Below are 25,599 nucleotides of genomic sequence, written 5' to 3' on the forward strand. Positions count from 1 at the left end.
CAAGTTGTGGTGACCTCAACCATAAAATTATTTCATTGCTACTTAATAATTAATTTAGCTACTGTTAGGAATCATAATGTAAATATCTGATATGTAGGTTATCTGATATGCAACCCCTAAAACAGTCATGGCCCTCAGGTTGAGAACTGCTAGGCTAAAGGGTACTCAGATAGCTGGTAAAAAGGTGGTGTGTCTGTGAAGGTATTTCCCAAAGAAATTAGTACTGGGGCTACAGGCTGAGTGAATGTTTGCCTGCACCACTGCAAGTGGGCATCATATAACCTGTTGAGAGCAAGACCGAAGAACAAGGGTGAATTGCCCTTTTCTCGAGCTGGATTACCCCCTGCCCTTCAGCATGGGAATTTGAGGCTCTCAGGGCTTCAGAGTCCATAACTCACACCTGCTTTGAGACTTACGCTGAATCACACCACCAGCTCTGGTTCTCCAGCTTTTAGACAGCATATTGTTAGACTTCTCAGCTTCCATAATTGCATGAGACAATTTCCATAATAGAATTTCTCCAAGAGATTTTTTTCTAGAGTTCATTTCTCTCTCTCTCTCTCTCTTTTTTTTTTTTTTTGGTTTTATTTTGAAGACTGTTTTCACAGCAAATTGTACCATTCCAAAAATGTCTGCCATGCTACCTCCATTCCACAAGCTCATCTCAAGAGTGTGGTGCACACTTAATTACACGGAGAGGCAGAGATCTACACGGTTTCCTTTTTAGCAGGACAGCTAGTCCACACCTGTGGCCGTGAAGCTGTTTTATCCAGGACAGGGGGATAGAAAGGGTATTTTTACTTGGTTATGTTGGGACGCTGGCTCTTGGAACCCAGCCGCCAAGCTGTGAGGAAGCCCAGGCTAGTCAATAGAGAAGTCTGTATAATGAGACAGGAAACGTTACCAATAAGCCTGACTAATAACTAGCTAAGAGCCAGGTGTGTGAGCCATCTTGAAAGTAGACTGCCCATGCTTCTCCGGAGCTCTGCTCACATAAGTGACTCTTGTTATTTTAAGACATTGTATCATTTTGGAATTTTTTTTAAACATGGCAAGATAATTAGAACAGTTTTCAAACTGTATAAATGCCAAACACTTTCAAACTTATTTTGAATAAATTCCTTTGCTTTACATCCTCTCCTCTCCTTGTAAGGAGATGCTCCAGCCATTGTCCTACCCCAAATCTTACCAAGAGCCCTGAAGAAAGTAAACACAAGCTGCTGTTTTCAGCTTGATTGCTCAGTGGGTGTAAAGGGAAACCTTGGTTGCCACTGACTGACTGACTTTTATACATGTCCTCTGAGGGCCTTTGAGTGTGTCAGAGTAAGGAGCTAGTGTGTTTTTATTCTAGGAATAACTGAGAGTTATGTGCTTCCAAAAGAGAAGCTTTTGATGAAGCTAAAAGAGGACAGATAATCTGATACCCAGCATATATAGTGTTAGATAGCTATATTCATTAGGGGTATCCACAATGAACCAGGTAAGTACACCTATTCAAGGGGATTGTTTTGTGTTTCTCTTTCATATGCCTCTTGGAAGGGGTCCATGCTGCCTTTGAGTATTCGGAGGCTAGGGATGGAGGGGTTGCCATTTGTTCTGAATGAAACGCTCAGCCATACGTCAAGAGGTAAAGATCTGACTGGCCTCTTTCCTCTCTGCCAGTTGCTACAGCACGTGTCTCTTGAGCTGATCTGAAGTGAACCGGCACATGTCATATGATAATGGTCATGATGCTAATTTTTCCCTTTTCAATTCAATTTTTCTTCCCTCTCTGTCTTCACTTCTGTGTCCTGTATTTCCAGTAGAGTTCTCCAGATGAGATACATTCTTTTTAGTTTCCTTTGAACATCTCTCTAGTTCAGTTTATTCTTTTAAGTTCTGATGTTCTTTTTTTTCTTTCTTTTTTCTTTTTTTTCTTTTTCTTTTTGCCTTTCTGATCTGATATACAGATCTAACTTCCTAGCAGAAACTACCATTCTCCTGAAGACAAGCTGGGTGGCCAAGCAAGGATAGCAGGGATGGCTGGTGGGAGTTGGTGGGAATTGATTTATCTTTCTCTCAACTTTTGGGAAGAGATTTTCTCTAAGTAGTTGTTCCATAGGTGTTAAATAGATATGTCTCTTCTACCTCAAGGATTCAAGGATTTGGGGCTAGACTAGGGACTCGCCATTGCTTATACCCCAGCCTCAGAAGACACAGAACATCATTCCTCATGGCTGCTATGAGCTTATGAAAGGAGATACATCCTGTGGTCATACTGCTGTATCAACCAGGTTTCTGTTTGTTTGTTTGTTTGTTTGTTTTGATATCATGAAATATTCAAGGAGGTAGACTCATGGAGAAGAAAAAGATTTACTTAGCACACAATTCTGCGTGCTCACGGCTGTGATACCTGCACTGGTTTATTTCTGTTCAAAGTCCCAAGACAGATGGAAGCCGGCAACAGTGTTCACATGTGCTGGCAAGCGGCTGGATGTCAAGTCAGGGAGCAGGTAGAGAGAGGAGGGGCCAGCCTTTCTCCCTTCATAACAGCACTCTGCTCTTTGTTTTCTCTTTCCGTTTTTGGCATAGGGTCTCTTGTAGCTTAGGGTGACCTTCGGTTTTGTGTGTAGCTGAGGATGATCTTGTACTCCTGACCTTCTACATGCTAGGATAACTGGCATAGGCCACCAAGTCCAGCTCTGCTCATGACACCCTTCTCATGAGAACTACCAGGGAGATCCCAGGAGAATTACCTTGCAATGGCATGCTTCCCTCCCAGTGACTTAAGGACTTCTCAGTAGAACTCACGTCTTTTTTTTTAAATTAAAAAAAAAGATTTGTTTATTTATGTATATGAACACACTATTGCTGACACACCAGAAGAGGGCTTTAGATCCAATTACAGATGGCTGTGAGCCACCATGTGGCTGCTGGGAATTGAACTCATGACCTCTGGAAGAGCAGCTAGCACTCTTAACCCTTGAGCCATCTCTCCAGCCTAGAACTCACATCTTTATATTAAACTGTATGTGTGTGTGTGTGTGTGTGTGTGTGTGTGTGTGTGTGTGTGTGTGTGTGTCATGTGCACGTAAGTGCAGTTCAGGTAAAGGGACGTTAGATCCTTTAGAGCTGTAATTACGGGTTGCGGAGAGCCACCTAATGAGACTGTTGGAAACCAAACTGTGTGTTTTCTTAACTGCCAATGTCTTTCCAGACCTTAGGACTTACCTCTTGAAGGCTCCATTCTCCCAATACTGCCACCTTGGGGATCAAGTTTCCAACAACATGAACGTTTCTGAGGTCAAAATTAAACCATATCCTAGCCACAGCACCCAGTCTGCAAATGGGTCCCAGTAAGTCTTGATAGAGCAAGGACCTAGAGAAAGCACGTGTGGGTTTGTGTAAATGCAAACCTGTTTATGGGTAGACATGCATATGTGTGTGTTGGAGGTAGAATTGGTACATGTTGCCTGAAAATTGGTGCATCAATGAGATCTAGTGTGTGCAGCTTTCACCAAGACCCCAGGAAAGGAATGTCAGCCCAGAAAGAACCTAGAGCAGTGGCCCCATGTGAATCTACCCACGGAGTGATAAATCATGAGTGTGTTCATGTGAGCAGAGCGAGTGGGCAAGGAGGAGGTATTCAGAAGTCCAGTTCTCCAGATTTTATTCAGATGACAAAAGTTTATCAGTGGGCTTGCACCTCCGCTTAGGGTCCCCAGACTTTCATCTCCTAGACAGCAATGAGAGTGGAATTCTCTAAAAAGGATGGCCCGCCATCACTCAAGGCCACTTTCTATGTGAGATGCGTGAGTCTATGTGCCCAGGTTGGCTTTTTCAGCAGCAAGCTGTTGGTCTATAGGGAGCTTCGTGCTCCCGAGTGGGGCTTTGAGCTTGCCTTCATTGCCTCTCCATTTCCTTCCATGGCCAACAGCCCCTCCTAGGCAGCTGTGTCTTTCCACGCTGCTTCAGATGCTTGAAAGAATAAACATCTCCACAGCAGTCTCAGAACGCTCATTTATTTCTTGTGTAAACACAATTGTATTGGGGGAGGAGATGAAGGGATGCTGGAGTAGGAAGCCTGGAATACAGGACGCTCTTCCATCTTCCCTATTGATTATCTTCCGCGGGAATGAGAAGAACCTTTCCCTTTTCTTTGATTCTCTACCCTGACCCCCTGATCGCTCACCAACTCCACTTGGACTTTATGCTGCTGAAATGGGGCTGGGCTCTGAGTAAGGTAGGAGGGGAAGAGGCATTTTGTGTGCAGGAGACGCAGCATTTATTTAGAAAGAGGAGGAAAAAGTTTAATTGCTTTAGTAATCATGAGCAACGATGACCAGCAGTGGTGGGGGTGGCAGTACGTGTGCACATGTGTTCCAGAGGGGTCTGTGACTCGCCGCAGCTGAGCCAATGACTCATTCCAAATTTAGCGACTTCTAGAGGTCATTTTAGTCATCCTCCTGGCTTTGGGCTGGATGGAACCTAACTTAATATAACGATTGATGGAGGTAGTGTGTTCTGAGGGAAGAGTGTGCAAAGGAGTAGGGGGGTGGGGAGGCATCACGTGGTTTCTTTGAACCGTTCTCCAGAAAAGGACGTTCCCTAGTTTCCTCAGGATGCTTGGGTTTCCCCATCCCTGTATCAGCGTGGTCCTCCCGGGAACTGCTTTTTTTTTTCTTGATAGAAACCGGATGTTGGATTCTCAAGGTGGGCGGGGGCTCCATTCCCTCGGACCTGTCAAGGGTTATTGAGACTCTTAGGGTCCCATTAGCCAGTACTAGAAGCTATCATTTATTTAATCAGAAACTTGCCATGCAGTCTGAGCTGAGAACAGAATAGAGCAAAGACCTTACAACGCCTTTTCTCAGGCAATGCGCATGATTCTGCGGCTCTGTGCTCGCTACACTTCAACGCACCTTGAAATGGGCTCGCCTCCTTCGCGCAGTGACGGACAAGGAGCTCAACCAATCAGTACCCTGACTCGTGGGCACTGTCCAATAAGTAGGCGTCAGGGGCGGGCCACAGGACAAGCTCAGCTAGGCTTCACCGTGGACCTGGCTGCGCTCTGCCTCCGTTGGCAGTGCAGGTGCCGCTGCGCCGGGGCCCGGGAGGCTGCGCGCGCCGAGACGAGAGGAGCCAGGGAGGGATGGAGAGCGGGCCGCCCGGGCTACAGAAGCACCGGCAAGGGGCGTAGGCGGGCGAGAAGCGGGCATTGAGGCACCAGAAGTGTGCAGACGCAGGAGCACTTTGCGATAGGATGAGGCTCTTGGCTGGCGCGCGGTAGTACTATGATTTGGTATGTGGCCACTTTGATAGCAAGTGTGATCAGCACCCGAGGTCTTGTGGCTCAAGGTGAGTTGAAGTGCAGCATCCGTCCTCCAACCCTCCTTAGACCTTTGCTCCAGGCTCTGGTTCCCGAACCCCGGGGGCGAGGCTCAGGATCCGGCCAGGCGCACCTCCGGGCACTGGCCCGGGTGAGGGCCGGGGAACTGCGGGTGGGAGGAACTCGGCGGGAAGGTGCAGGAACCCATGGGCTGCGAACGCCTTAGAATCTAAGTGGACTTGGTTTACCTTGGGCCCCTTGGTCCACAACCGCACGTTGAATCTGAGCTTTGGGGAACCCCTAGTGCTCTAACTCTGGCTGCTGGGGACTTTGATGGTCTTTAAGGAAGGATTCCGCGCGTCCCAGCCCGGCACAGCACCACTGGATGAAGGAGCTCTTGAAGGGAGGCGCGATTAAGAGCTTGGGAGTTCCCGCAGCCGCCTCTAAGGGTCTCGGTTCTCCGCTCCGCGCCCTTCTTTTCCATACATCTTGGCCGTGGAGGTCGGATCCCGTTGGCAGGTGACAAGCAGAATTGACCTAGAGACTCCGAGCAGCGTCTGCTCTTCTTGGTCCTGGCGGCCGCCCGCGCCCACCCTGCCTGCATCTGGGCCCGGGCCAGGCAAAAGTTCTCTGGGAGGCACCGTCACTGCGCTCCAGCGGCCTGGGGGCGAAGGCCGCGAGGGAGGGGTCTGCCCCACAGAGTCTCAGAGTGGAGCGGGATTTTTATTTCTGCCTTCTCCGGTCTGAGCCCAAGAAAAAGCTAGGGAGAAGCCAAGGCGCGGGGTGCATACTTGAGCGTGAGGGCTTTCGCTTTGGAGATGGCAGAGCTCTGGATGGCACCAGGCTCTCGGCCCTTGTATGGAAGTCAGAGCCGAGCCTGGAAGCTGCCAGGACTCTGAGCTCACGGTTTCTGCGCGCCGAACCGACCCGGCTGTAGGCAAGTTCGCGAAGCAGGGAGGAGATGGCGGCGGGAGAGGAACGGTCTGTGGGTGGAAGGCGACCGGGTGGCGAGGACCTGCGGACTAGGGAGCCTTTAAGAAGGGCTCTGCTGGAGGCGCGGGCTTCCCCGGCTTCTTTGCACCTTGCCTCGGGGCGTGTGGGGGGGAGTGGTTTGAGAAAGTTTCCGGATTGGAATGTATCTCCTCTGCTTCTTGAGAGGGGGTTCTGAAACCAGAGAGGAGGGCGAAGGGTAGGGCAGTTTTCCATCAAGCACTGCGATGGTCGGAATGGTTATAAAGCTTTTCATTTGTCAGGTGGGAAAACCGAGACAGGGTGACCTCAGAAGCTTATGGAAAAAGGTGGATCTTGCTGTGCCTCTCCCCTCCCCCTTTCCATGCAGTCTTTCAGTGACCTCCTCCTCCTCCTCCCCTCTAGGTTTTGGTATATTCTGCTGTGGGGCTGTCTCTGAAAGCATAAAAGGCTTTGCTAGGATCCCAATGGAAGAGACACTGAAGGAGGGCTCTTGAACTAGCCTCCCAACTTCAGCGAGGGTATAGGCATAGGGACAGATTTTTATTTATTTATTTTTTTATATTTAAACACAGACTAAAGGAAATCGGGTTTATAGTGCAGAAATTCGCAGAATGGCTAGACCGAAGGAGGAACTTCCCAGTGTTGAAGGTTGTTGGACATGAAGGTTATTGGTCCTTTTGTCTGGAACTCCTGCTTCTGTCTGGGTGCAAAGGTGACCTGATCGGTCTTCGGTTCTTTTTAGTCTAAAATGGCTCAACGAGGCAATTAAAGACATAGGCTTACTGATAAATGGACAGGATTCAAAACCTGACTGTCCTACTTGCTGACCCTGTGACCTTGGACAAATTCCTCAGCTTATCTAAATGTCACTTACCTTGGTGGAAAGTGGGTTAGCTGTAGGAATTTGTAGAGGCGTGGAGTACATGGGCAGTTCTGTGATGAAGTGGCTGGGTGCCTGTTGGGAAGTGTGTGCGCATCAGACATCAATGTTAGTATTTCAGCGTCTTTGGGATTCCTAGCTCCTATTCCGTTTCTGCCCAGTGGGCTATTTGGGGAGCTGAGAGTTAGGAGCGGGTTGGGGGAACATTCAGAAGATTGCCTCTGAGGAAGCTAGACCCTCTCATGGGCTGACCTTGTCTGGTAGAACCTCTCTTTCCTGCATCCCAGGGAAGTGTGGGTGGGGCATGCAGAATGGCTTGGAAGTCCTTTACAAGGTCTGCAAAGCTGAAGTATTGCTGGCTGCCAGATGCTACAGGAAGGATGCACAGCCCAGCCTACAGTGGGGGAAGGGCACCTGCTTGCGGGTGAGGCCAGGGTCACCGGTGCCGATGAGGGGCCTTATGGGATCCAGATGTTCTGTGAGTGGCAAAGGTGACTTTGGAGAAATCCTTCAACCCCAGGGACTGGGAGTTGCTTCTTCTAGAATTGTCTGAAGCAGGAACCGCTCTAGGTGAAAAGGATCAGGCTCATCCAAACTGTTAGCTTGCAAGTCTGGGATAGAGGTGGGCATGGACTCCTCTTTTTGACTCTAGTCAGGCATCTTGGAAATAACTGAGATCTGGGATCCAGTTGGGAGGGTAAAGAAAAGAGAAAGGCAGAGGCAGGTGGATCTCTGTTGTACAGAGAGAGTTTCAGGACAGCCATGGTTACATGGAGAAACCCTGTGGGGGTGTGGGAGAGAGAAGCAGAAGGAGCAGAAGGAGAAGAAGAAGAAGAAGAAGGAGAAGGAGAAGAAGAAGAAGAAGAAGAAGAAGAAGAAGAAGAAGAAGAAGAAGAAGAAGAAGAAGAAGAAGAAGAAGAAGAAGAAGAGGAGGAGGAGGAGGAGGAGGAGGAGGAGGAAGAGGAAGAGGAAGAGGAGGAGGGGGAGGGGGAGGGGGAGGAAGAAGAAGAGGAGGAGGAAGAGGGCTATTGATGTAGTAGTCTTTGCATCACAGACATCTGCCCAGCAATCTGGGGGAGTTTCCACACTATGTGGAAATCCTGAGCGAGGTATAACTGACATTCAACCTCTTGTAAGGGAGGGAAGTCTGTTCTTCATTCACAGACCTCCTCCTCTGCCTGCCACAGAGTCTCCCTGGCTCCTGTGTGCCCAGGCAAATTAAGGTCTGATTCAGATTCTGCTTGTGGTTGGAGCAGCAGTGCCCTTCGTCCTCTCTGGCTTAGTAGATGGAGATGGGAAGGCTACCCCAGGGCAGCCTCTCAGCTGGGAAGGACTTGGTGCAGGAAGTGGGTAGTGAGTGCTGGTATGAGTGTGTCTCAGGACATTTACATGGAGGCGGGGGTGTGTCTGGTAGGAGGCCCCCCTGCCAGAAGCTAGAGTGGGTATGTGTGGGAGGAGGCTTGATGCTGAGTACTGGAAAGAGTCAGCTGGAAGCTGCAGGCCCATGGCCCAGCACACACCAGTCTCTGGAGTTGTCAGGTCCCAGGTTCAGGGGGTTTCATGTTTGGATCTGAGGCAGAAAGCCGGGATCTGGTTTCTGAAGGAGCAGAGGTTGCTTGGTTAGATGTTGAGAGCTGGTATCCCTCCCTTCTTTGCTGTACCTGGCACTTTCTAGGCTTCCTCTCTGTCCTCAGCAGGGAAGCACCTAGCTCTCAGAGTTGGCCAGCATGGATGTGTTTGCTTTTTTTTCCCTCCATGCTGCTGGGTGCTCATTAGGTCTCCCTGCAGCCCTCCAGTTTGCACTGAAAGTGCGGGGGTGGGAGGTGAGGCCCAGTTAGGAAAGCACCAGGAGCAGTGAGATTTAACTGATTCTTGTCTCCACGAGAGCTGTTCCCTTCTGGAGGCTTCTCAGCTGTCCCTCCTCCCCAACTCTGGAGTGAACCCCCTTCCCTCTGCTTCCAAGGATGGGTTGAACAGTTTGAGTGAAGAGTGGATCTTGATGAGCTATGATTGGTGAGAGCTTAGAAGAGTGTGCATGTGTATGTGTGTGCATGTGTACATACATATATGAGCCCCAGGATGTGTTATGTATGTTCCTATATGCCTGTGTGAGTGTGCATATTTTTAAACGTGTGCACACACATGTATATCCCTGCATGTATGTATGCATGCCTCTGTAACTGGTGTTTCCACTTAGTTAGATGTGTACCACACACTTGCAAGCACTTGTGTGTTTGCATCCACTTGCATGGAGCACAGGAACATTTATGTACAAGTTTGAGGTAGGAGCCCCTCATTTGAGTACTTCGGGATGCAGGGAGACTACTCAGTAAGCTGCTGGCTTCCCTGTTCATTGCTCTGCACCTGCATCCCCGTAGCCCAGATGTTCTGAGAGCTGGAGGCTCCAGCCCAAAGCTGGGACGAAAGACTGCCTGAGGCTCAATAGAGAACGCCTGAGTAGCAGGGTAGAGGCTTGGCTCATCGGGAAGCTCACTGTATCTCTTGCTAGGAGCTGTTGGTTGCCATCAGCCTGGCACAGTCCAGGGTGGGTAAAGAAAGCTGTGGGTGCCTGGGAAGATGGGAGAGGATTGGAGCTGAAGGAGCAGCTTGCAGTCAGGCTTCTGCCCCAGGGGCACTGCCCATGGGTGTGGTCTGGTCTGCCTGAGGCAACTGACCTATTTTTCTTAGAAATCTTCCTGCTTTCCTATTCGCTCTTGCATGAGTAACCGGGAGAGTGGTGAGTGGAGATGAGGCCTCCTCGAGGGCTTTGTAAGGTTTTGTAAGTTCCATGGGGTCAGGGCTGGAACCTGCCTGCCCCACCTTCTGACAGAGAAGGGATTGATAACCTGTCTAGCCTTCTGCCTTCTTTGCCGACTCCTTATCTTCTTTCTGGCCCCTAGATGTGGGGATGTGGCATAAAACTTGTTCATGAGCACAGATTGTACCAGTGATTCATTGCCCTCATCCTGGTTCAGAGCAGGGATGCTCTACCAGGAGTAATCTCTCACTCATTTCCTATGCCTGTCTGACCTGCAGTGCCCTCACTGGCTAGCCTTGCAGCGTACACACCAGGATGCCCTGTGGGGTGCACAGGCTACATGAGGACAGGCTTCCTCCCAGGTGGTAAGGCTAGGTTGTGGGTGCAGGGAGTGGGGTCTGGCTTCACTTTTCTGCTGAGGAGCCATGAACTGAGATTGAATTACAGACTTCCTTCCTGTGGCTCCTGGGGAAAGGGCTCTTGGAAGAATAATCTGGCCCAGCAAATTAAGGTCACTAATGGCACTGGCAGCGCCCATGCTATTGGAGGCGGTGGTGGTGGGGCAGCCCCAAGTCCACCTTGCTGTTCCTAAAGTTGGAGCTTATTCAACTTTAGCCCTGGGCCTCCTGGGAGGGGTGCAGAAAGGCTGTTGGATACTGGTCGAGAGGCACAGCAAGGTAGGGCTTTTCTAGAATGTGAGTCCTTTCTAGGTAGGAGGATAGAGGCCATAGATTGCCTCAAACCCACCCAACCTGTGTGTGCAGAGAATGGGACACCCTCCTCCTGTCCCGGGTACCAACTGGTCTCCTCTCCAGGCTAGAGTCTGTGTGCTCCTTACCTGGCGCTGGGTGGCAGGAGCCAACTTTCTGCTGTCCTCAGGCCCTCCTCTGGGTGTGTGCCTCCCACGTGGTGAGAGCTCAAGTCTGCCGGCTTCCTGGAATCTCCTGGAGCCTCCTGGCCTGTCGAGGAGGAGGGATTGGGGGACTATTGGGGGCTGTGTCTTTTTTGGACTCAGCAGGGATTATTTTTAGGCTGGCAGATGGAGGTGACGGTGGCTGTCGCTGGTATTATTAGACAACAGGCCTGTGGTTTGAGAGTCTGGTGCCCAGAGGAGGAGGAAGAGGAGGCTGCCACAAGAAACCATGGAGGCTGGTAGTCTGTGTCTTCCTCCCCTTAGCCATGGTCCAATGCAGCAGGGCTCTCAGGACCAGGTGGAGTGACCTTCACCAGAACCAGCCAGTGATGCTGTATCTGTTCTAACTGCTTCTAGGAGGAGGGCCTATCCTGTAATCCATCTGTGGTCTTGGGATGTAGAGTCTGGACTCTCAGAACCTGTGTTGACTGTGGGTAGAAGCTCTGACTCTGTATAGGAGAGAGAGGCTTTGGTCCCTGGGTTCTGGAAGGTACTCTTGACCCTCTATTTGTTACATAGGTAACTTGTGGGAAACCATATACTGTGCCCATTTGCAAGACAGAGCTAGGAGAACTGTGTCGGGGCCACACTGTAGACATGTAGCATCATGCTCCTAGTACAGACCCTGCGTGTGTGGGGCTGGGTAGTGTATTCTGCTTGCCTCCCAGTTGCAGTGAGGCTTTCTACACCTGCCTCTCGTCTCTTCTCCTGGTACGTAAAAGTCGTTTTCTCTCCTCAAGACCCTTTCTTCCCAGCCCTTTCCTGGCTCCAGGTTGTGACTGTTGGATGTGGGTCTCTGCCAAGCCTTGGATGCTCTGTAGTTCTGTGTACCCAGGGTGTCTTCTGGCAGCTTTGGACTCAGCTACCCACCGGGTACCACCTGGCCCAGAGAATGGGAGATTTGTATCCTATGGGCTTCCCAAAAGGTCAGCCAACCTGTAGGGGCCTGTTCCATCCACCTGCCCTCTTGCTTTCTCTTTCCTGCCAGGGTGGCATAGCCCTAAAGTCGCCTGGGCAGCCACTCAGGATTCAGATTTGCTGGGCATACAAGACCACACTCTTGCCCTCTTGAAAATGCTGTGTGAGGCTCAGGGCATTTTCTAGCCTTCCTGATGTGCCCACCCCCTGCCAAAGCCAGTCTAAGGGAGGTTCTGTGGTCATTATTTCTAAGTTTTGTCTTTCCCCTCCTCCTTCCCCTGCCTTCCAGCTGTTCTCTGTGGCCCTACTGGGGACAAATACGTCCATCTGCCTTATGTAGGCTCTGCTCTGATTCTTAGTCCTGGGGTGCTTTGAGTTCCAATGTCTCTTTGTCACAGGGGTTGTCTGAGTGACCTCCTGGTTGGGTTGGACATGCATAGGATACATTTGTGCCCCTCCCCCCTAATTTCCTGACCAGAGTGTCTTTCACTCCTGGATGGGGGTTCGCTTGCCCTTGTGTTTGATTTCCCAATTTCTCCCTTTTCAAGCCCCTCATTACCAGGCTAATGACACACACACACTCATTGAGCTTTTCTGGAGATAGGTTTGTTAGACGTGTTTTGGCTCAGAGAATATGAGGCCTAGAGAAAAGTATCTGTGGGCAATAGAGTGAGGGAACATAACGTACATGTGTGTGTGTGTGTGTGTGTGTGTGTGTGTGTGTGTGTGTGTGTTTAAGGTGTGTAAGAAGGGGAAGAGAAGATGAGAAGATGACTATTTTCAGATCCAGAAACCCAGGAGAGCTTGTGCCAAGTGTGGAGGCTGAGACATGGCTTCCCCCTCGTCTTCTTTGTGGAGAAACCTGTCTCATTTTGTCTTGTGTGTCCTCTCTGGGATGCATCTACCCTGTAGTCACTTGTCTGTGTCTGGAGCACCCTGGAGAAGGGAGAGTGCTTGCCCTGTTATTTTGGGGTGTGCTTCGTGCTTGGGACGCAGGGCCCAGTCCAGGGCTGGCTGAGGCCAGCGTGTGAGCCTACAGCCTTCCTTGCAGGGCTGGGAAGGAGGGTGTGAAGGGGCTGCCTTATTGATATGCAGCGAGAACCAGGCAGTGCGGGGCGCAAATGAACAGCACTGCAGGGACCCATGCCAAAGGTGACCTACCTCTGGGCATTGCCCTCCAGAGCCTTGGACTTGGCAGCCTGTTGTCCAGAGCAGAAGTTGACTAGTGGAGCTTCCTGATGTTCTCCAGCTCTCGTCCTTCTGCCCAGACTCTAGGGGCTACCTTCCTGAGCCTCTTTGCCCACCTCCAGGTAATCTGGCCCCGGGGAAAAGTCCCTTTTGCTTTCCCAGGCTTTTATAGTTTCTCTCCTAATCTCCCCCACAGGCTGTGCTGCAGGTAGTTTTTGCACGTGTACACATACATGCACATACACACGTGTCTACCCCCTCCCCTCACCCCTATCATTCTGGCTCATGGATTCTGCTGGGAATTCATTCCTTTTGGTCCAGTTCTGGTCTTTGTATGCCTGGATTCAGTAGGCTCCCCCCCCCCCCCCCCCGTGTGTCCTATGGGATGTGGGGGATGCTGGGTGGCACTCCCTGCAGCTGGGCTCTCTTCTTTTCTGGAGGGCCTGGGCTGCAAACAGCCTGCAGCCAGGTTGGGGGAGGGGAGGCTAGGAAACCTGCCTGGGCCTCTGGCAGGTGAGTGCAGCACTCTGCTTTGCTCCAAAAATACTCAGTGATCTTAGCTCTTTCTCTAGAAAACAGTGATGTCACTGAGAGCCAATAGGCTTCTGCAAGGGCTTGCTTCCCTCTCTGCCTCCTCCTTCCGCAAGTTGCAGAGAAGGGGGGGGGGAGGAGACACAGGCGACACACACTGACTCCTTGGAGAGGTACAGACAAGAAGCACACATGCACATAGAAAAGCTCCCCATTTCTGACAATCAGGCAAAGCCCCCTTTTCTGTCATAGGGTAGCAGGAATCCACAGGCCTCATCCACAACACACACACACACACACACACACACACACACACACACACACCGAGACAGAGAGAGACAGAGAGAGAGAGAGAGAGAGAGAGAGAGGCAGGTAGACAGAATCACCCACATAGAGTGGGAGTAAGAGAAAGAAACAGAGATGGAGGGTTGACAGAGAGACATGAGGAAGGAGCAGGAAGGGGGGGAGAGAGAGAGAGAGAGAGAGAGAGAGAGAGAGAGAGAGAGAGAATACACACACACACACACACACACACACACACACACAGAGACACAGACATGCTCACACACATGTCAGAAAGAGACAAAGACAGACACCCGAGAAGGAGTCAGAAGGAGAAAAATGAGACCCGGAGAAAGGAAAGAAGCTGGTACAGAGGTAGACAGTGATCAGGAAAATACACACACAATACACACACACACACACACACACACACACACACACACACACACACACACACACACACACACACACTCAGAGCTAGGCACACAGATGTGAAGGACAGGCAGAGGCATAGCCCACAAGGTGGACCCACAAAGCTCTCTTGCTCTCCTGCCGGCATCTTTGGGTGGGAGGGCCCAACAGGCTTCTGGCTTGTAGCCGCCCATTGGAGGCTGCTGTCCTTGGTACTGCCCTGGAGAGCTGGGCTTGGAGGGTGGTAAAGGGAAAGTGTAGTTAGCTTGGGGGAGTCCTGGGCAGTTGAAGGAAGGCAGGGGTGAGGCTGTCCTTCTCTGTGGAAGAAATGATCAAGGTCACCTTGTCATCTCCCTCTCCCTTTCTGATGTGAGGAGGGTGTGCGGCTGGAGGTGTTCTTCAGGTTCTGTTTGCCCTGATATGTGGACAGTATCCCCAGAGGTAGCCTCTTTCCTGGCTCCTCAAGCTTGCAGTTTGGGTAGGGTGGAGGCCTCTCCTGCTAGCCTCCCTCCCTGACACTCTTTCCCACATGGGTGTGCCCTCGATAGCTCCCTGATTCTGATGTCCTCTGTGAAAGATAGGGGATTGCTCCAGTTCCCCCTCCTTTGTCACCACCATCCTTCTCCCTTAACAGTGATGTCTGTCTGGGGCTACTGTGAGAGTCTAATAGATTCAAAGCCTGGGAATTAGAGGGCTGCAGTGCCTCCTGCTCCCCTCTGCAGCAAAGCTGGCGCAGTGGGTTGGAGGAGGGGCTGGAGAGACCGCTCAGGCCCACGGGGCTTTCCCTCTGGTGCTGCCAAGCAGCCTCCTTAGCTTGTTAGGGATTCCCCGCTCCTGTATGGAGCCCTCTTGTTTAGTGCTGCCACACCAGGCTGAGCTGGGGGTGGGGCAGAGGAGGAGGAGGCTGGCCCTGCCTTCGCCCACCAGGCTCCAGCGGGAAGTGCCCTGCTTTGGAAAGATTGCAGAATGTTCCTAGGGACTACAGCTAGGCAGGATCCCAAGGGCTAAAAGCCCTTCATCCCCTGTGTCTGTAGCTCCTGATGCTTCTTGGAAGTGCAGGGGATTACCTGAGGAGGGCAGTCCAGGCATGTAATGCCTGCTGCTTTTGGATCTTTGGATGGGAAGTCTTGCTTGCAAGACTAGAGAAAAATGGGACACCCCCTCCTTTCTTCTTCTTATGCTACACACGAAGCTTGACTGTCCTCAGGGCAGAGGGAGGAATGCATTAAGAGGTGGGTGTCCTGGGTGTACTAGGGACTGTTGGGGAGGGAAGGGGTAGCTCCAGAGTTGTGTGTTGTGGGGAGAGTCGGGTCGGATATCATCATCATGCCAGCTCCTCATGTGTCACCTTGGTTGTCCTTGTTAGTTGCCCACGGCCTGCGAGAGGAACCTGAGTTTGTGACCGCTCGTGCCGGCGAAGGTGTGGTTCTGCGATGCGACGTCATCCACCCAGTGACAGGACAGCCCCCACCCTATGTCGTAGAGTGGTTCAAGTTTGGGGTCCCCATCCCTATCTTCATCAAGTTTGGCTACTATCCCCCGCATGTGGACCCTGAGTATGCAGGTAAGCTGTGAACGAGGAGAGCTGTCCCATTTCTCCCCACCACCCCCTAGGTTTTGGCTGTTACACCTCCCTTTCAGGGCTCAGCGGCATCCACCGAGCCCCAGCTATTCTTCATTTTTCTCTGCCACTTTTGATCTTTCTCTCGACTGGGCCTATTATCTCTGTTCTTCATGGTCTTTGCCTTTTCCCTTCTCTCTTTGCCCTCTAGTGGGTTTTCATCATAAGTAGGAGAGGAAGTAGAGGAGGCAGACGTGAAGCCTGTGTCTTCATCCTGCAGATGCAATGAGGTCCAGGACTCCAGGGCAAACTAGAAAGAGGGCCCTCTTGGAGGAAGCAAGGGGCAGGGGCGGGGCAAGGGAGCCAGACAGCTCCTCCCTTCCCTGAGTATGGTACAGCTTGGACTGCAGGATCAGCCCACTCTCCTGGCTCTGAAGTTGGGGTGTCCTATGCAGGGCCTGGTATGCATCTTCACTCCTTGCTGTCTGTGGTCCTGGCAGACATCCGATCTCACCTCCTCTGCCACCCCCCCTCCCCTTTTCCCTGGCCCCATTTATGTCTTGCTCTGTAATTATTCTGCCAGCGTGGTCTCCCTGTGACTCACTGCTGCCGCCCCGCCAGCCTGCCAGTGAAGAGGGCGCAGGGTGTGTGCGTGCGTGTGTCTCTGAGTGCAAGTGTGTGCTGGAGCTGAAAGGAAGTCCGGAGACGGGGCAGGGCCCTGCTTTTACCTTTCTTCTCCCTATGGCTTCTGAAGTCTGAATTACCTTCTCTGAGAACGCATGCATTCTTTTTCCTTTCCCTCCCCCCATCCCTCCTTCCCTCCCTCAATCCATCCCTCCCTCCCCACTCCCCCTCCACCCCCCTTCTCTCTCCCTTCCTTCCTTCCTTTGGTACTGACATGGAACTCAAGGCTTTGCGCTTTCTATGCCATTGCTATATCTTTGACTTCTCTATGACTTGGGCTATCACTAGACTGCCCCCTCCAGCTTCTTACCCACAGTCTTCCTGCTTTAGCCTCTTGAGCAGCAGGGATTACAGGGCCTGTACTGTGTCAGGCCCTTTCCTGTTTGGCTCTCTTCTAAGTCTGTCCCCCCACCCTCCCTTTGGTCAGGATTAACTTTGATAGTCTATTTTCCGGCTGACTGGCATCAGAGTTCCTACAAGGAAGGCTTGACCCTGAGGCAGGGAGGCCAACAGAGGACGAATTGGGTTGGGTTTGGATGAGTGTGGGCTAGAGTAGAAGATGAGGAAAGAGGGGTTGCTTTGTCCACTGCAGTGTGGGCCGGACTCTGCTACCTACATATCACAGAGGTAGCTAAAGGCTAAGGAAGAACCCCCAACCTTGCTTTGCCTGCCCCTTTTAGGCTGGTCTTTGGGGGGATATGTCACCTTGTTATTAGTCCAGGAGTGGGAGGGACTGAGCGTATGGCCCCAGCCTGTCTTAACTCTGCCTGTTCAGAGAAGCCAGACAAGGAAGTTGGGTCAGAAGTCCTTGGTACCCAGCTGAGACAGAGATATTCTGGGTCCTGCTGGGCTCCGATCCTTTTCCATTTCTCTTTCTCTCTCTTCTCATCTCTGCACCCATCGTGCCTTTCTTTTGCCCTAGGTCTCCAAAAGAATGGGCACATTTGAAGGAGCAGAGGCTGTCGTCAATGCCACACACAGCAAGCTACCCTCGTAGGCTGGTGTAGGGCTACTTGGGGAGGGGTTGTGACTCCATGACCAAGGCGGTTTGCCTTTCCTTTTTGTCTATAATGGGTGCTGACTGCCATTTGGTTACACAGTCATGGGAAGTGTTCTGAAGGTTATGATGGGTTGGTCCCTTTGTCTTTGGCTTTTCCTGATGGTTCACTGGGCTTTGTTCACTGTGTTCTCCAGGCCGGGCCAGTCTTCATGATAAAGCATCTCTGCGGCTGGAGCAGGTGCGCTCTGAGGACCAGGGTTGGTACGAGTGCAAAGTGCTCATGCTGGATCAGCAGTATGACACATTCCACAACGGCAGCTGGGTCCATCTCACCATTAACGGTACGTAAACCTTTCCTGGGAATGGCCAAATAAGGTGACCTCTGTGGCCTCCTCTGGAGGAAGCTCCTCTACTGAGAGGAGCCCCAATAAACCCTGGTCCCATAAGATCTTGGTTAGTGTCTCCTTTACACCTCTTCCATATGTTCCTGAAGTTGGTGGGTCAGTTGAGTGAGTGGAAGCAGCAGGTCCCCTGTGTGCAGAGTCCCATCAGGGTTCCTCGGGGGAAGGCTCGAATCTGCTTCTGGGAATGATCAGTGTTGGTGCCATTTTCTAGCCTTGGATGACCCTGCTAGCCCAGGATGTGCCTCTTCTCAAGGTGGAGTTCCTTGAATAACAGCCTGAATCTTTCTAGGCTGCTCACTCAGTTTCTCGCTGAGTGCATTTATTTGGTAATAAGTGCCAAGGGTCTGTTAACTTCCTAGCCCTACACCAGCTGATAGGTAAATACTGTTGAGTAAACTCAGACCCATTTCCTGCTTGAACAGGGTTTACCAGCTAATAAAATGTGAGAATCCTGGGAAGAGGAACTGTTTTAATGGCTGTCAGTTATTTATAGCTCATGTTAAATGGATTGTGCTATGCACAGATACTTTTCAAGTGTCTGACTAGGGCAGGGAGGCCTGGATGAGCTTGCTGAACTCCAGACTTGGTCTAGGCTGGGGAATCCTGGGTCCACAGTGGCAGTGGTCTGAGGGTCTTCACATAGGGTGAGGTTTTAATAGCGTACATGCTGAGATGTGCTGCATTTAGTGTAAGCCTGGGGTTATAGAGGCCATAGCCAGAAAGAAGAATCGATGCTCCTAGACTAGAAATTTCTCTCAATTGTTTTACCCTGAAGAATGGTTCAGTCTCCCTTTTCCAGTGGGGTTGGGTAAGGCTTATACACTCTCTCTGGATCTGGGAGCCTGTCCATAGTCTGCAGGAGAGCAGAGTATTTTAGTTTTTTTTTTTTTTTTTCAGAGTTGGGAAATCAAATCCAGGGTCTTGTGCAGATCAGGCTCACGCCAGAGTTACATTCTCAGCCCCAGGAAAGATTATTTCTTCAAGAGTGTTGGCCTATAGTGCAGGACACTTTAAAGTCAGTGGCCCAGGTCAGAGGTGGGGCAGTCACTATATGCTTGTTGGGTTTAATGTCTAAGGCAGATTTTAAATCTTGTGTGGCTTTTCTTCAGCAGCAGCCAGCTTTCGAGGGACCATTTGAGCCAGTTGTTGTGTGCTCAGGGAAAACTCCTGTCACCGGGAACCCAAGCAAATCATAACTTAGAAGGGAGATTTGCTATACAGGGCATCATTCATGACTGAACACCAAGCCAGGAGATCCTCTGCTTCATCACATCCTCTTTGTCTCTGTCTCTGTCTCTGTCTCTGTCTCTGTCTCTCTCTCTCTCTCTGTGTGTGTGTGTGTGTGTGTGTGTGTGTGTGTGTGTGTGTGTGCGCCTTTTCTTATTGCCTGAAATCGCCTTGAGGTGTGGCCTATCTCCCACATCATCCTGATTGATAGTATCTATTCCAGGAACCCAGACGCCAGCTACGCAGCCAAGAATCATGCTCAGGGGAGCTGGGAGCTCATGTTCTACAGACTATTGTCTTCATTTGTATGAGTTGATTCCTTAGGCATTTTTAATTTATCACAGTGGAACAGATGCGGATCAAGACCTGCCAAAGATGTGGCTCATTTCTTGAAACCACTGCATATTAAGTCACGGGGGGACAGTTAAGCTGAAACTCCGTGAGTTTCAGTTTCTTCAGAAAGAGCCTGCTTGTAGGGTGTTGCAAGGTTCCATGGACTGCTGTGTGAGATTGTGTCTTGAGCACTAATTATCTGAGGGTAGTTATGGGCAGGACAGCAGCCACATTTTTCACAGCAGGGGGAAAGGCAAGCAGATCAAAACGTGGGTGGCAGGAAGAGCTAGCTAGAAGGCACTGAGGACTCTGGTCCTTAAAAATCCTCATGAATCTAACCAAAATTATCCACACAAGACATAGTTCCTGATATCTCTGTGGAAGGTTCTGGATGTCAGGCAGGGGACATGACCCAAGCTTGGTGTTTCCGTCTTCCAATCATGTCAAGAAATGATTGCCTTGTGCCTTTAGGAGCACAAAGGAAGAAGAGCATTTCCGAGGACATGACTTCTATCTAGAATCCTGGTCAGAGAAGGACTTAGGCAAAAGCAGGGAGTGAGGTGGCAAGGGACCTTCACTGGAGGAACCAGCAAATCTGGGAGCCCAAAGGAAGAGCACACCTTAGTTAGGGGGTACAGGTAGACTGTGGACATGCAAGGGCTGGGCAGAGTGCTGAGGCTAGGTACCTGCTCCAGTGCTTGAGAAGGAGGCCTTAGCAGAGAGCAGGTTGCCCTTACTCAGGAGCAGACCTGGAAGATGCAGACCAGAACTCTGCGTGAGAGAGAGACCTCCCACCTTGCCCCCATCTCTACTCTTCCATAATTTCTTCCTGTGAAAATATTTCCATTCTGGACAGAAAGAAGCAGGGGCTAACCCTTTGTCAGTCAGAGCAGGATGTATAGTGTTGGGCATTTCGTGACAGGGGTACCTTTGGAAATTGAAAGGCCAGTACAAAAATAAGAGTTAGAACACATTATCTCATTCTCCTCCTGTGTTGTTTTTTTGAAGACTGGTTGGGTGGAGACAATCCCAATTATCCCTCTATCGCACGTAAAATACCTCCGAAGTCCAAGCCAAGTCTCGCTTTAGGCCTGGTGTATGGCTTGGAGGAGAGGCCAGCTTATTTCTAACCTGCGCTATTAATTATAGGGAGCTTGCGAGAGGAATTAAGCCGGGAAATGCAGCTGGCAAGCTAACACCTAATTCAGTAAATAATTGAGAGTCAAACCATTATTTTCCTGAAAACTTGAAATTGTTCAAAGTACGTTCCTGATTAGCACCTAAATAATAAAGTAATTATGTAATTAGTAATTAATTTGTCACTTCAGGACATAATTTAATTTATTATCTTTTCTTTTAAGCTTGACACGGAGGTAATAGAGGCTGTGGTTGAGTTAACTGACTTTCTGGGGGCAGGGTGGGTGAATGTGGGCTCTGGTACGAGTATACATTCTCAGTGCCTGGAGGCTGGAGTCCCAGGACGCCTTTACACAGACTTGGGAGGGCTTGTCATCATCATCAAAGACACCTAGTGTCTTTCTGAACACTGACTTTCTTGAGGATGTGTGCTTTATGTGAAGAAGTCTACTTCTTTATTTATCCTGTAGTTCCAAATGTCCTCGCATACCCACCAGTTATGGGCCTTGGAGATTAGAGGCCAAGGTGGCCCTACAAGGTCTTGCCTCTAAGAGGATGTGTGTACTTGCATTTGTATTAGACTATAGATGTGGATGCCTAGGCCTTCATTCATTTGTTTATTTCACTCATTCTTCCATTCAAGAAATGTTCATTGCACACTCTACATCCGGAAACTACAGGACACTTGAGTATTCAGCGATACTAGGGAAAGCGACCTGCTTGCGTGAAGCACAGAAATAGGATCTGCATGTAGAGTTCCGGGCCGAGTGAGAGTTGAGGTTGGAAGCTCTGGCTGCAGAGGAGACACAGAAGGGCAGTGTTGTTGGAGTCAGCAGGAGAAAGCGGCTGGGAGGTGCAGCCAGCACAGACAGGGACCCATCCTAGTGCCCTCTGACTTGACTCTGGCAGCATGTCTTCATGGAGGGGGAAGGAACCTTTCTGAGGCTTTTCCTTAGTCTTCAGACCAAAGCTCCTAGGGATGACAATGATGCTACTGGTGGCAGAAAAATCAGAGATTTTGTGAGCATTAGTCTGCGTTTTTCACAAGGTCTTTCAATAAACTTCATCGCATTTACTACCTACATCAGTTCTAGAGGGCAGAGGATTTAAATAAAGCCCGGAGAGTCTGAGGAACCTGCCTGAGATTATATGCCAGGCTAGCACTTGAGCATGTGCCCTTGGGCAGAACCAAGAATAGGTTATCCTGGTATTGTTGGCTTTAGTGTTGATATTCAGAATAGCCATTTTGGAAGACTGTGGAACCAACAATCTAAGAGGTTAAAGTTGACCAGTCTCTGCCAGCAGCTCAGCAGAGGCAAAGAGTTTCATAAAAGCTGATTATCCAAACAGGATAGAACGTTAATCACAGCTTCAGTGCATGGGAGAGGATAACCTCTCACGTAATCGGGGGAGAATTAAGAAGGGAGAAGCCTGTAGAATTCACTACTCGCCTTTATCCACAGGCACCAAAGACGAGGCAGGCAGGTGGGAGATTTTTTTTTCCCTGTCTGTAGAATGAGGTAAATGTAAGACTGCACCCTTAGCCTGGGCCCTGTATTAGGCCTTGATGGGCCTGTCAGGGACTCTGCAAATGAATGGGCTTGGTAGAAGAACTGGGATACAGGAAGTGGGAGGCTCTGTGCAGCATGATAATCCCGAAGGGAGGTGGGAAATTCTTCCGTCTTGTTTATGTCCTGTTCCTAGCGCTGAGTGTGGCAACTTCCCAAAAGTGGGCCGCTTCACTGGGTGGGAGCTAAGTTCAGCCAGATGAGTACAGAATCCGGAGCTAGACAGAATGAGAGGAGGTCTGAGGTTGACCAGATAGCCTTTGCAAGCAGCTCAGGCACAGGGTGCTGGTGCTTTTAAAAGCTGAGGCTCTAAACAGGATGGGCTGTTATTTGTACTTCGGTTCGTGGGAGAGGAGGATAATCAGTAGGTTTTAGGTCTCCCCATCTCCGTGATATTACGGGTGGGAGTCTCCACGCTCCTTTATTCTTGAATGTGGCAGAGTTCTGCACAAGTAGATGGAGCGCATATCTCATTCTCCTGCTGTCCTTTGCAGCCCCTCCCACCTTTACAGAAACACCCCCCCAGTACATCGAGGCCAAGGAAGGTGGGAGTATTACCATGACTTGCACGGCTTTTGGGAACCCTAAACCCATCGTCACCTGGCTCAAGGAAGGGACCCTCCTCAGTGCTAGTGGAAAGTATCAGGTGAGTGCAGCTCTCACCTGGTGACCCAAGTCACTCTTCCTCATCCTCTCTCCCCTCGAATGCCACTGATGGGATGGGTCAGGCCCAGGGTGGAGACAGGCAATCTCATGGCCTGACTTGGACTACAGACATTCCATTGCCTCTTGTAGGGAACCCCTTGTCCCCCCACCGTCTCTGTACATGAGTCCCTGAGGACCTTTCCAGATTCTCAGAGCTCATTTTTTCACTTAAGAGTCATCCTGGTGAGTCCCACAGGTTGATACTGAGTTCTTTCTGTGCCCCCAGGTGAGTGACGGTAGCCTAACGGTGACGTCAGTCAGTCGGGAGGACAGAGGCGCCTATACCTGTCGAGCATATAGCATCCAGGGTGAGGCTGTGCACACAACCCATCTGCTTGTTCAAGGTAGGGGGACTTTTCAGCCTCTTTATTCATGGAACCCTGTTGGAGGCTTCCAGGGAGAACATTTTTCTTATGGCACAGCCTGCCCAATTGGGGGTGGGTAGAGGAGCTGTGTGGGGACTGTCTCACGTATGTCACTTACCATGTCTCTCACCTTGGTCAACTGGTTTCATGGTGTGGCAGGGAGATGGGGACCAGGCTGAGCCATTTTTGATTTCCCATTGAGAGCGTTTCTACCACGTCTCCACCTTCCTCAGAGAGGAAACACCCTTGGGTCATCTGTGCATCAGTGACAACACCTATTTGTAAAGACTATAATCCAAGCATCTAACATTGTTTTTCACATTTTTTTTTAAGATTTATTTTTACGTGCATTGGTGTTTTGCCCACATGTGTGTCTGTCTGTGTGAGGATGTCAGAAGTTTCATAACTAGAGTTACAGATGGGTGTGAGCTCTCATGTGGTTGCTGGGAATTGAACCCAGGTCCTCTGGAAGAGCAGTCAGTGCTCTTAACCACGGACCCATCTCTCCAGCCCCCAGGCCTCTGACATTTAAACAATATCAGGGACATTGAGTAGACCTGACTTCTGTGGTCAGCTGTGAGATGTTGACCTGTTCTGTCTGGTACCAGAGTGCTCTAAAAAGGGCTGGGCATTCACTGCCCAGGATGGGCAGGGTGCCAGGAAGGGGTCTCTGCCTCCTCACCCTCTGTATTCTGGAGTGACAATGGCAGTTAAGGGCAGTTGTGTCTAGTTGGCAGAGCCACTGTGGTGAGCCTCTGTCCAGCGGCTTCTGATTTCCTGCTGAGCAGGAGCAGAGGCAGATGGTGGCTGGCAGCCTCTGAGGGAGGGCCAAAGCCCAGTTGTGCTGAGGTCTGGCTTAGTAGTCCCAAGGCTTGCTAGAATTTGCTCCTTTCTTCTCCAGTCTCCGCTCCTGAGTGGCCTTCTGAACCTCTGACTGGGGGAACAGTACATGGTTCTGTCCACTTCAGAGACAAGATCAGGCCTTGTGCCTTCTGGCCTGAGCTCTGTTGGAGAGTGTTGGGCAGTAATGGTGTATGGAGTTATAGATGGTTGGTCTGGAGATCATGGAGCAGTTACAGATGTGGTACAGAGTCTCACAGCAGCTAGAAGCCTCTCCGTAATACTGCCTGGGCTCTGCTGCCTGGACTCCCCATCTTGAGCATCCCAGAGCTTCCTGGGAGGCCTGGCATGGTAGCCCTCCCAGTCAGGAGAGGTGATGTTTATTCCTGTTCTCCCCAGGGCCTCCCTTCATTGTTTCCCCTCCTGAGAACATCACCGTCAACATCTCCCAGGATGCTCTGCTTACCTGCAGGGCAGAGGCGTATCCCGGCAACCTCACCTACACCTGGTACTGGCAGGATGAGAACGTCTACTTCCAGAAGTGAGCAGCTCCCTGCTCCAACCTTCTCACACGGGTCCCCACAGGCCCCTGCATTGAGAGAGGGGCCCTGGCAGTGCCTGGGAACCCTCTAGGGGAGGTGAAGGGACTCATTGATGCTTTGCTTGTGTTTCTGCCAACATCCCCTCTTCTCCTTGTCTGCTTGTCACTGTTTTGCAGTGACCTGAAGCTAAGGGTGCGGATCCTGATTGATGGGACACTGATCATCTTCCGAGTGAAGCCAGAGGATGCTGGGAAGTATACCTGTGTCCCTAGCAACAGCCTGGGGCGTTCCCCCTCTGCCTCAGCATACCTGACTGTGCAGTGTGAGTAGGGGTGAGGGAAGAGGGTTCTGGGGATTCTTGTAGGTGTGAGCTAGATTTGAGGTCGAAGACCCAACATTTTTCTGAGGTTTGGATGAACCCTTGAGGGAGGACTAGGGATGACTCCAGGGGAGGCCATGACCAGCCTGGCCCATAGAGTCAACTGTCATCGGCAGAGGTCTTCTGTGGGCTGGTCTTTACTGAGTGTTAGTCTGTTCATTGATTCAAGCTTAGATCAGGTTCAAGGATAAATAGACCTTAGCTCTGAACATTTATCATTCTGAATGGTGGTCCTATGTTATCGAGTACTGGTTTATACCTGGACCTTGAACTAGTTTCTGCTGGGCACTTTTTCCTGGGTGTCTGAGGGTACAAGATTAGCTTCTCTCCCCATTGCGCTCTACCTTTGTGCATGTAAACATTGTGCACTGAATTGGAACAAGACCTTTCTGGGTGATTTGTTCTGCTTTCATACTTGGCTCCTTCTGGCTACCTAGTCCCTCTGCCCTGGGCTGTGAGACTTGAATGAATGAACAGTTTTTCAGCCAGACCCATAAAGGGCTCCTGTGTGAGCCCCAGATTCCACCTGTTAATACTTGGGTGCCGTTGGTTTCTTTCCCACCCACTCTGTGACAAGCTGGACATTCTGACAGAGTCAGATGGGAAGATGGGTAATGAAGATTAATGTCTTCCTTTTGATTTATGGTTGGCCCCGTCACTCAGGCAATGAGGGCTGCAGGTTTGTCGCTATAG

The 25,599-nt window shown here is 50.6% G+C and overlaps 1 protein-coding gene across 4 annotated transcripts in view; it reads left to right on the top strand.

Moving 5' to 3' along the window:
• The first annotated feature begins 5,045 nt into the window (after positions 1 to 5,045).
• The window catches only part of Igsf9b (immunoglobulin superfamily, member 9B), a 45,878-nt gene continuing 25,324 nt past the window's right edge, over positions 5,046 to 25,599 (top strand). For 2 of the 4 annotated variants that reach the window (NM_001376950.2, NM_001436490.1), the window contains exons 1-7: positions 5,046 to 5,337; positions 15,528 to 15,725; positions 17,601 to 17,747; positions 22,570 to 22,721; positions 23,007 to 23,124; positions 24,385 to 24,526; positions 24,704 to 24,849. In NM_001376950.2, coding sequence (NP_001363879.1) covers positions 5,274 to 5,337; positions 15,528 to 15,725; positions 17,601 to 17,747; positions 22,570 to 22,721; positions 23,007 to 23,124; positions 24,385 to 24,526; positions 24,704 to 24,849 — 967 coding nt within the window. In that variant the 5' untranslated portion in view covers positions 5,046 to 5,273. The remainder of the gene's footprint in view (positions 5,338 to 15,527; positions 15,726 to 17,600; positions 17,748 to 22,569; positions 22,722 to 23,006; positions 23,125 to 24,384; positions 24,527 to 24,703; positions 24,850 to 25,599) is intronic. The other 2 variants (XR_015626609.1, XM_087561785.1) reach the window with 1 other exon arrangement.

Source organism: Rattus norvegicus, chromosome 8 (assembly GCF_021556685.1).
Source record: "Rattus norvegicus strain SHRSP/BbbUtx chromosome 8, alternate assembly SHRSP_T2T, whole genome shotgun sequence".
In the NCBI taxonomy this organism is placed as follows: Eukaryota; Metazoa; Chordata; class Mammalia; order Rodentia; family Muridae; genus Rattus; species Rattus norvegicus.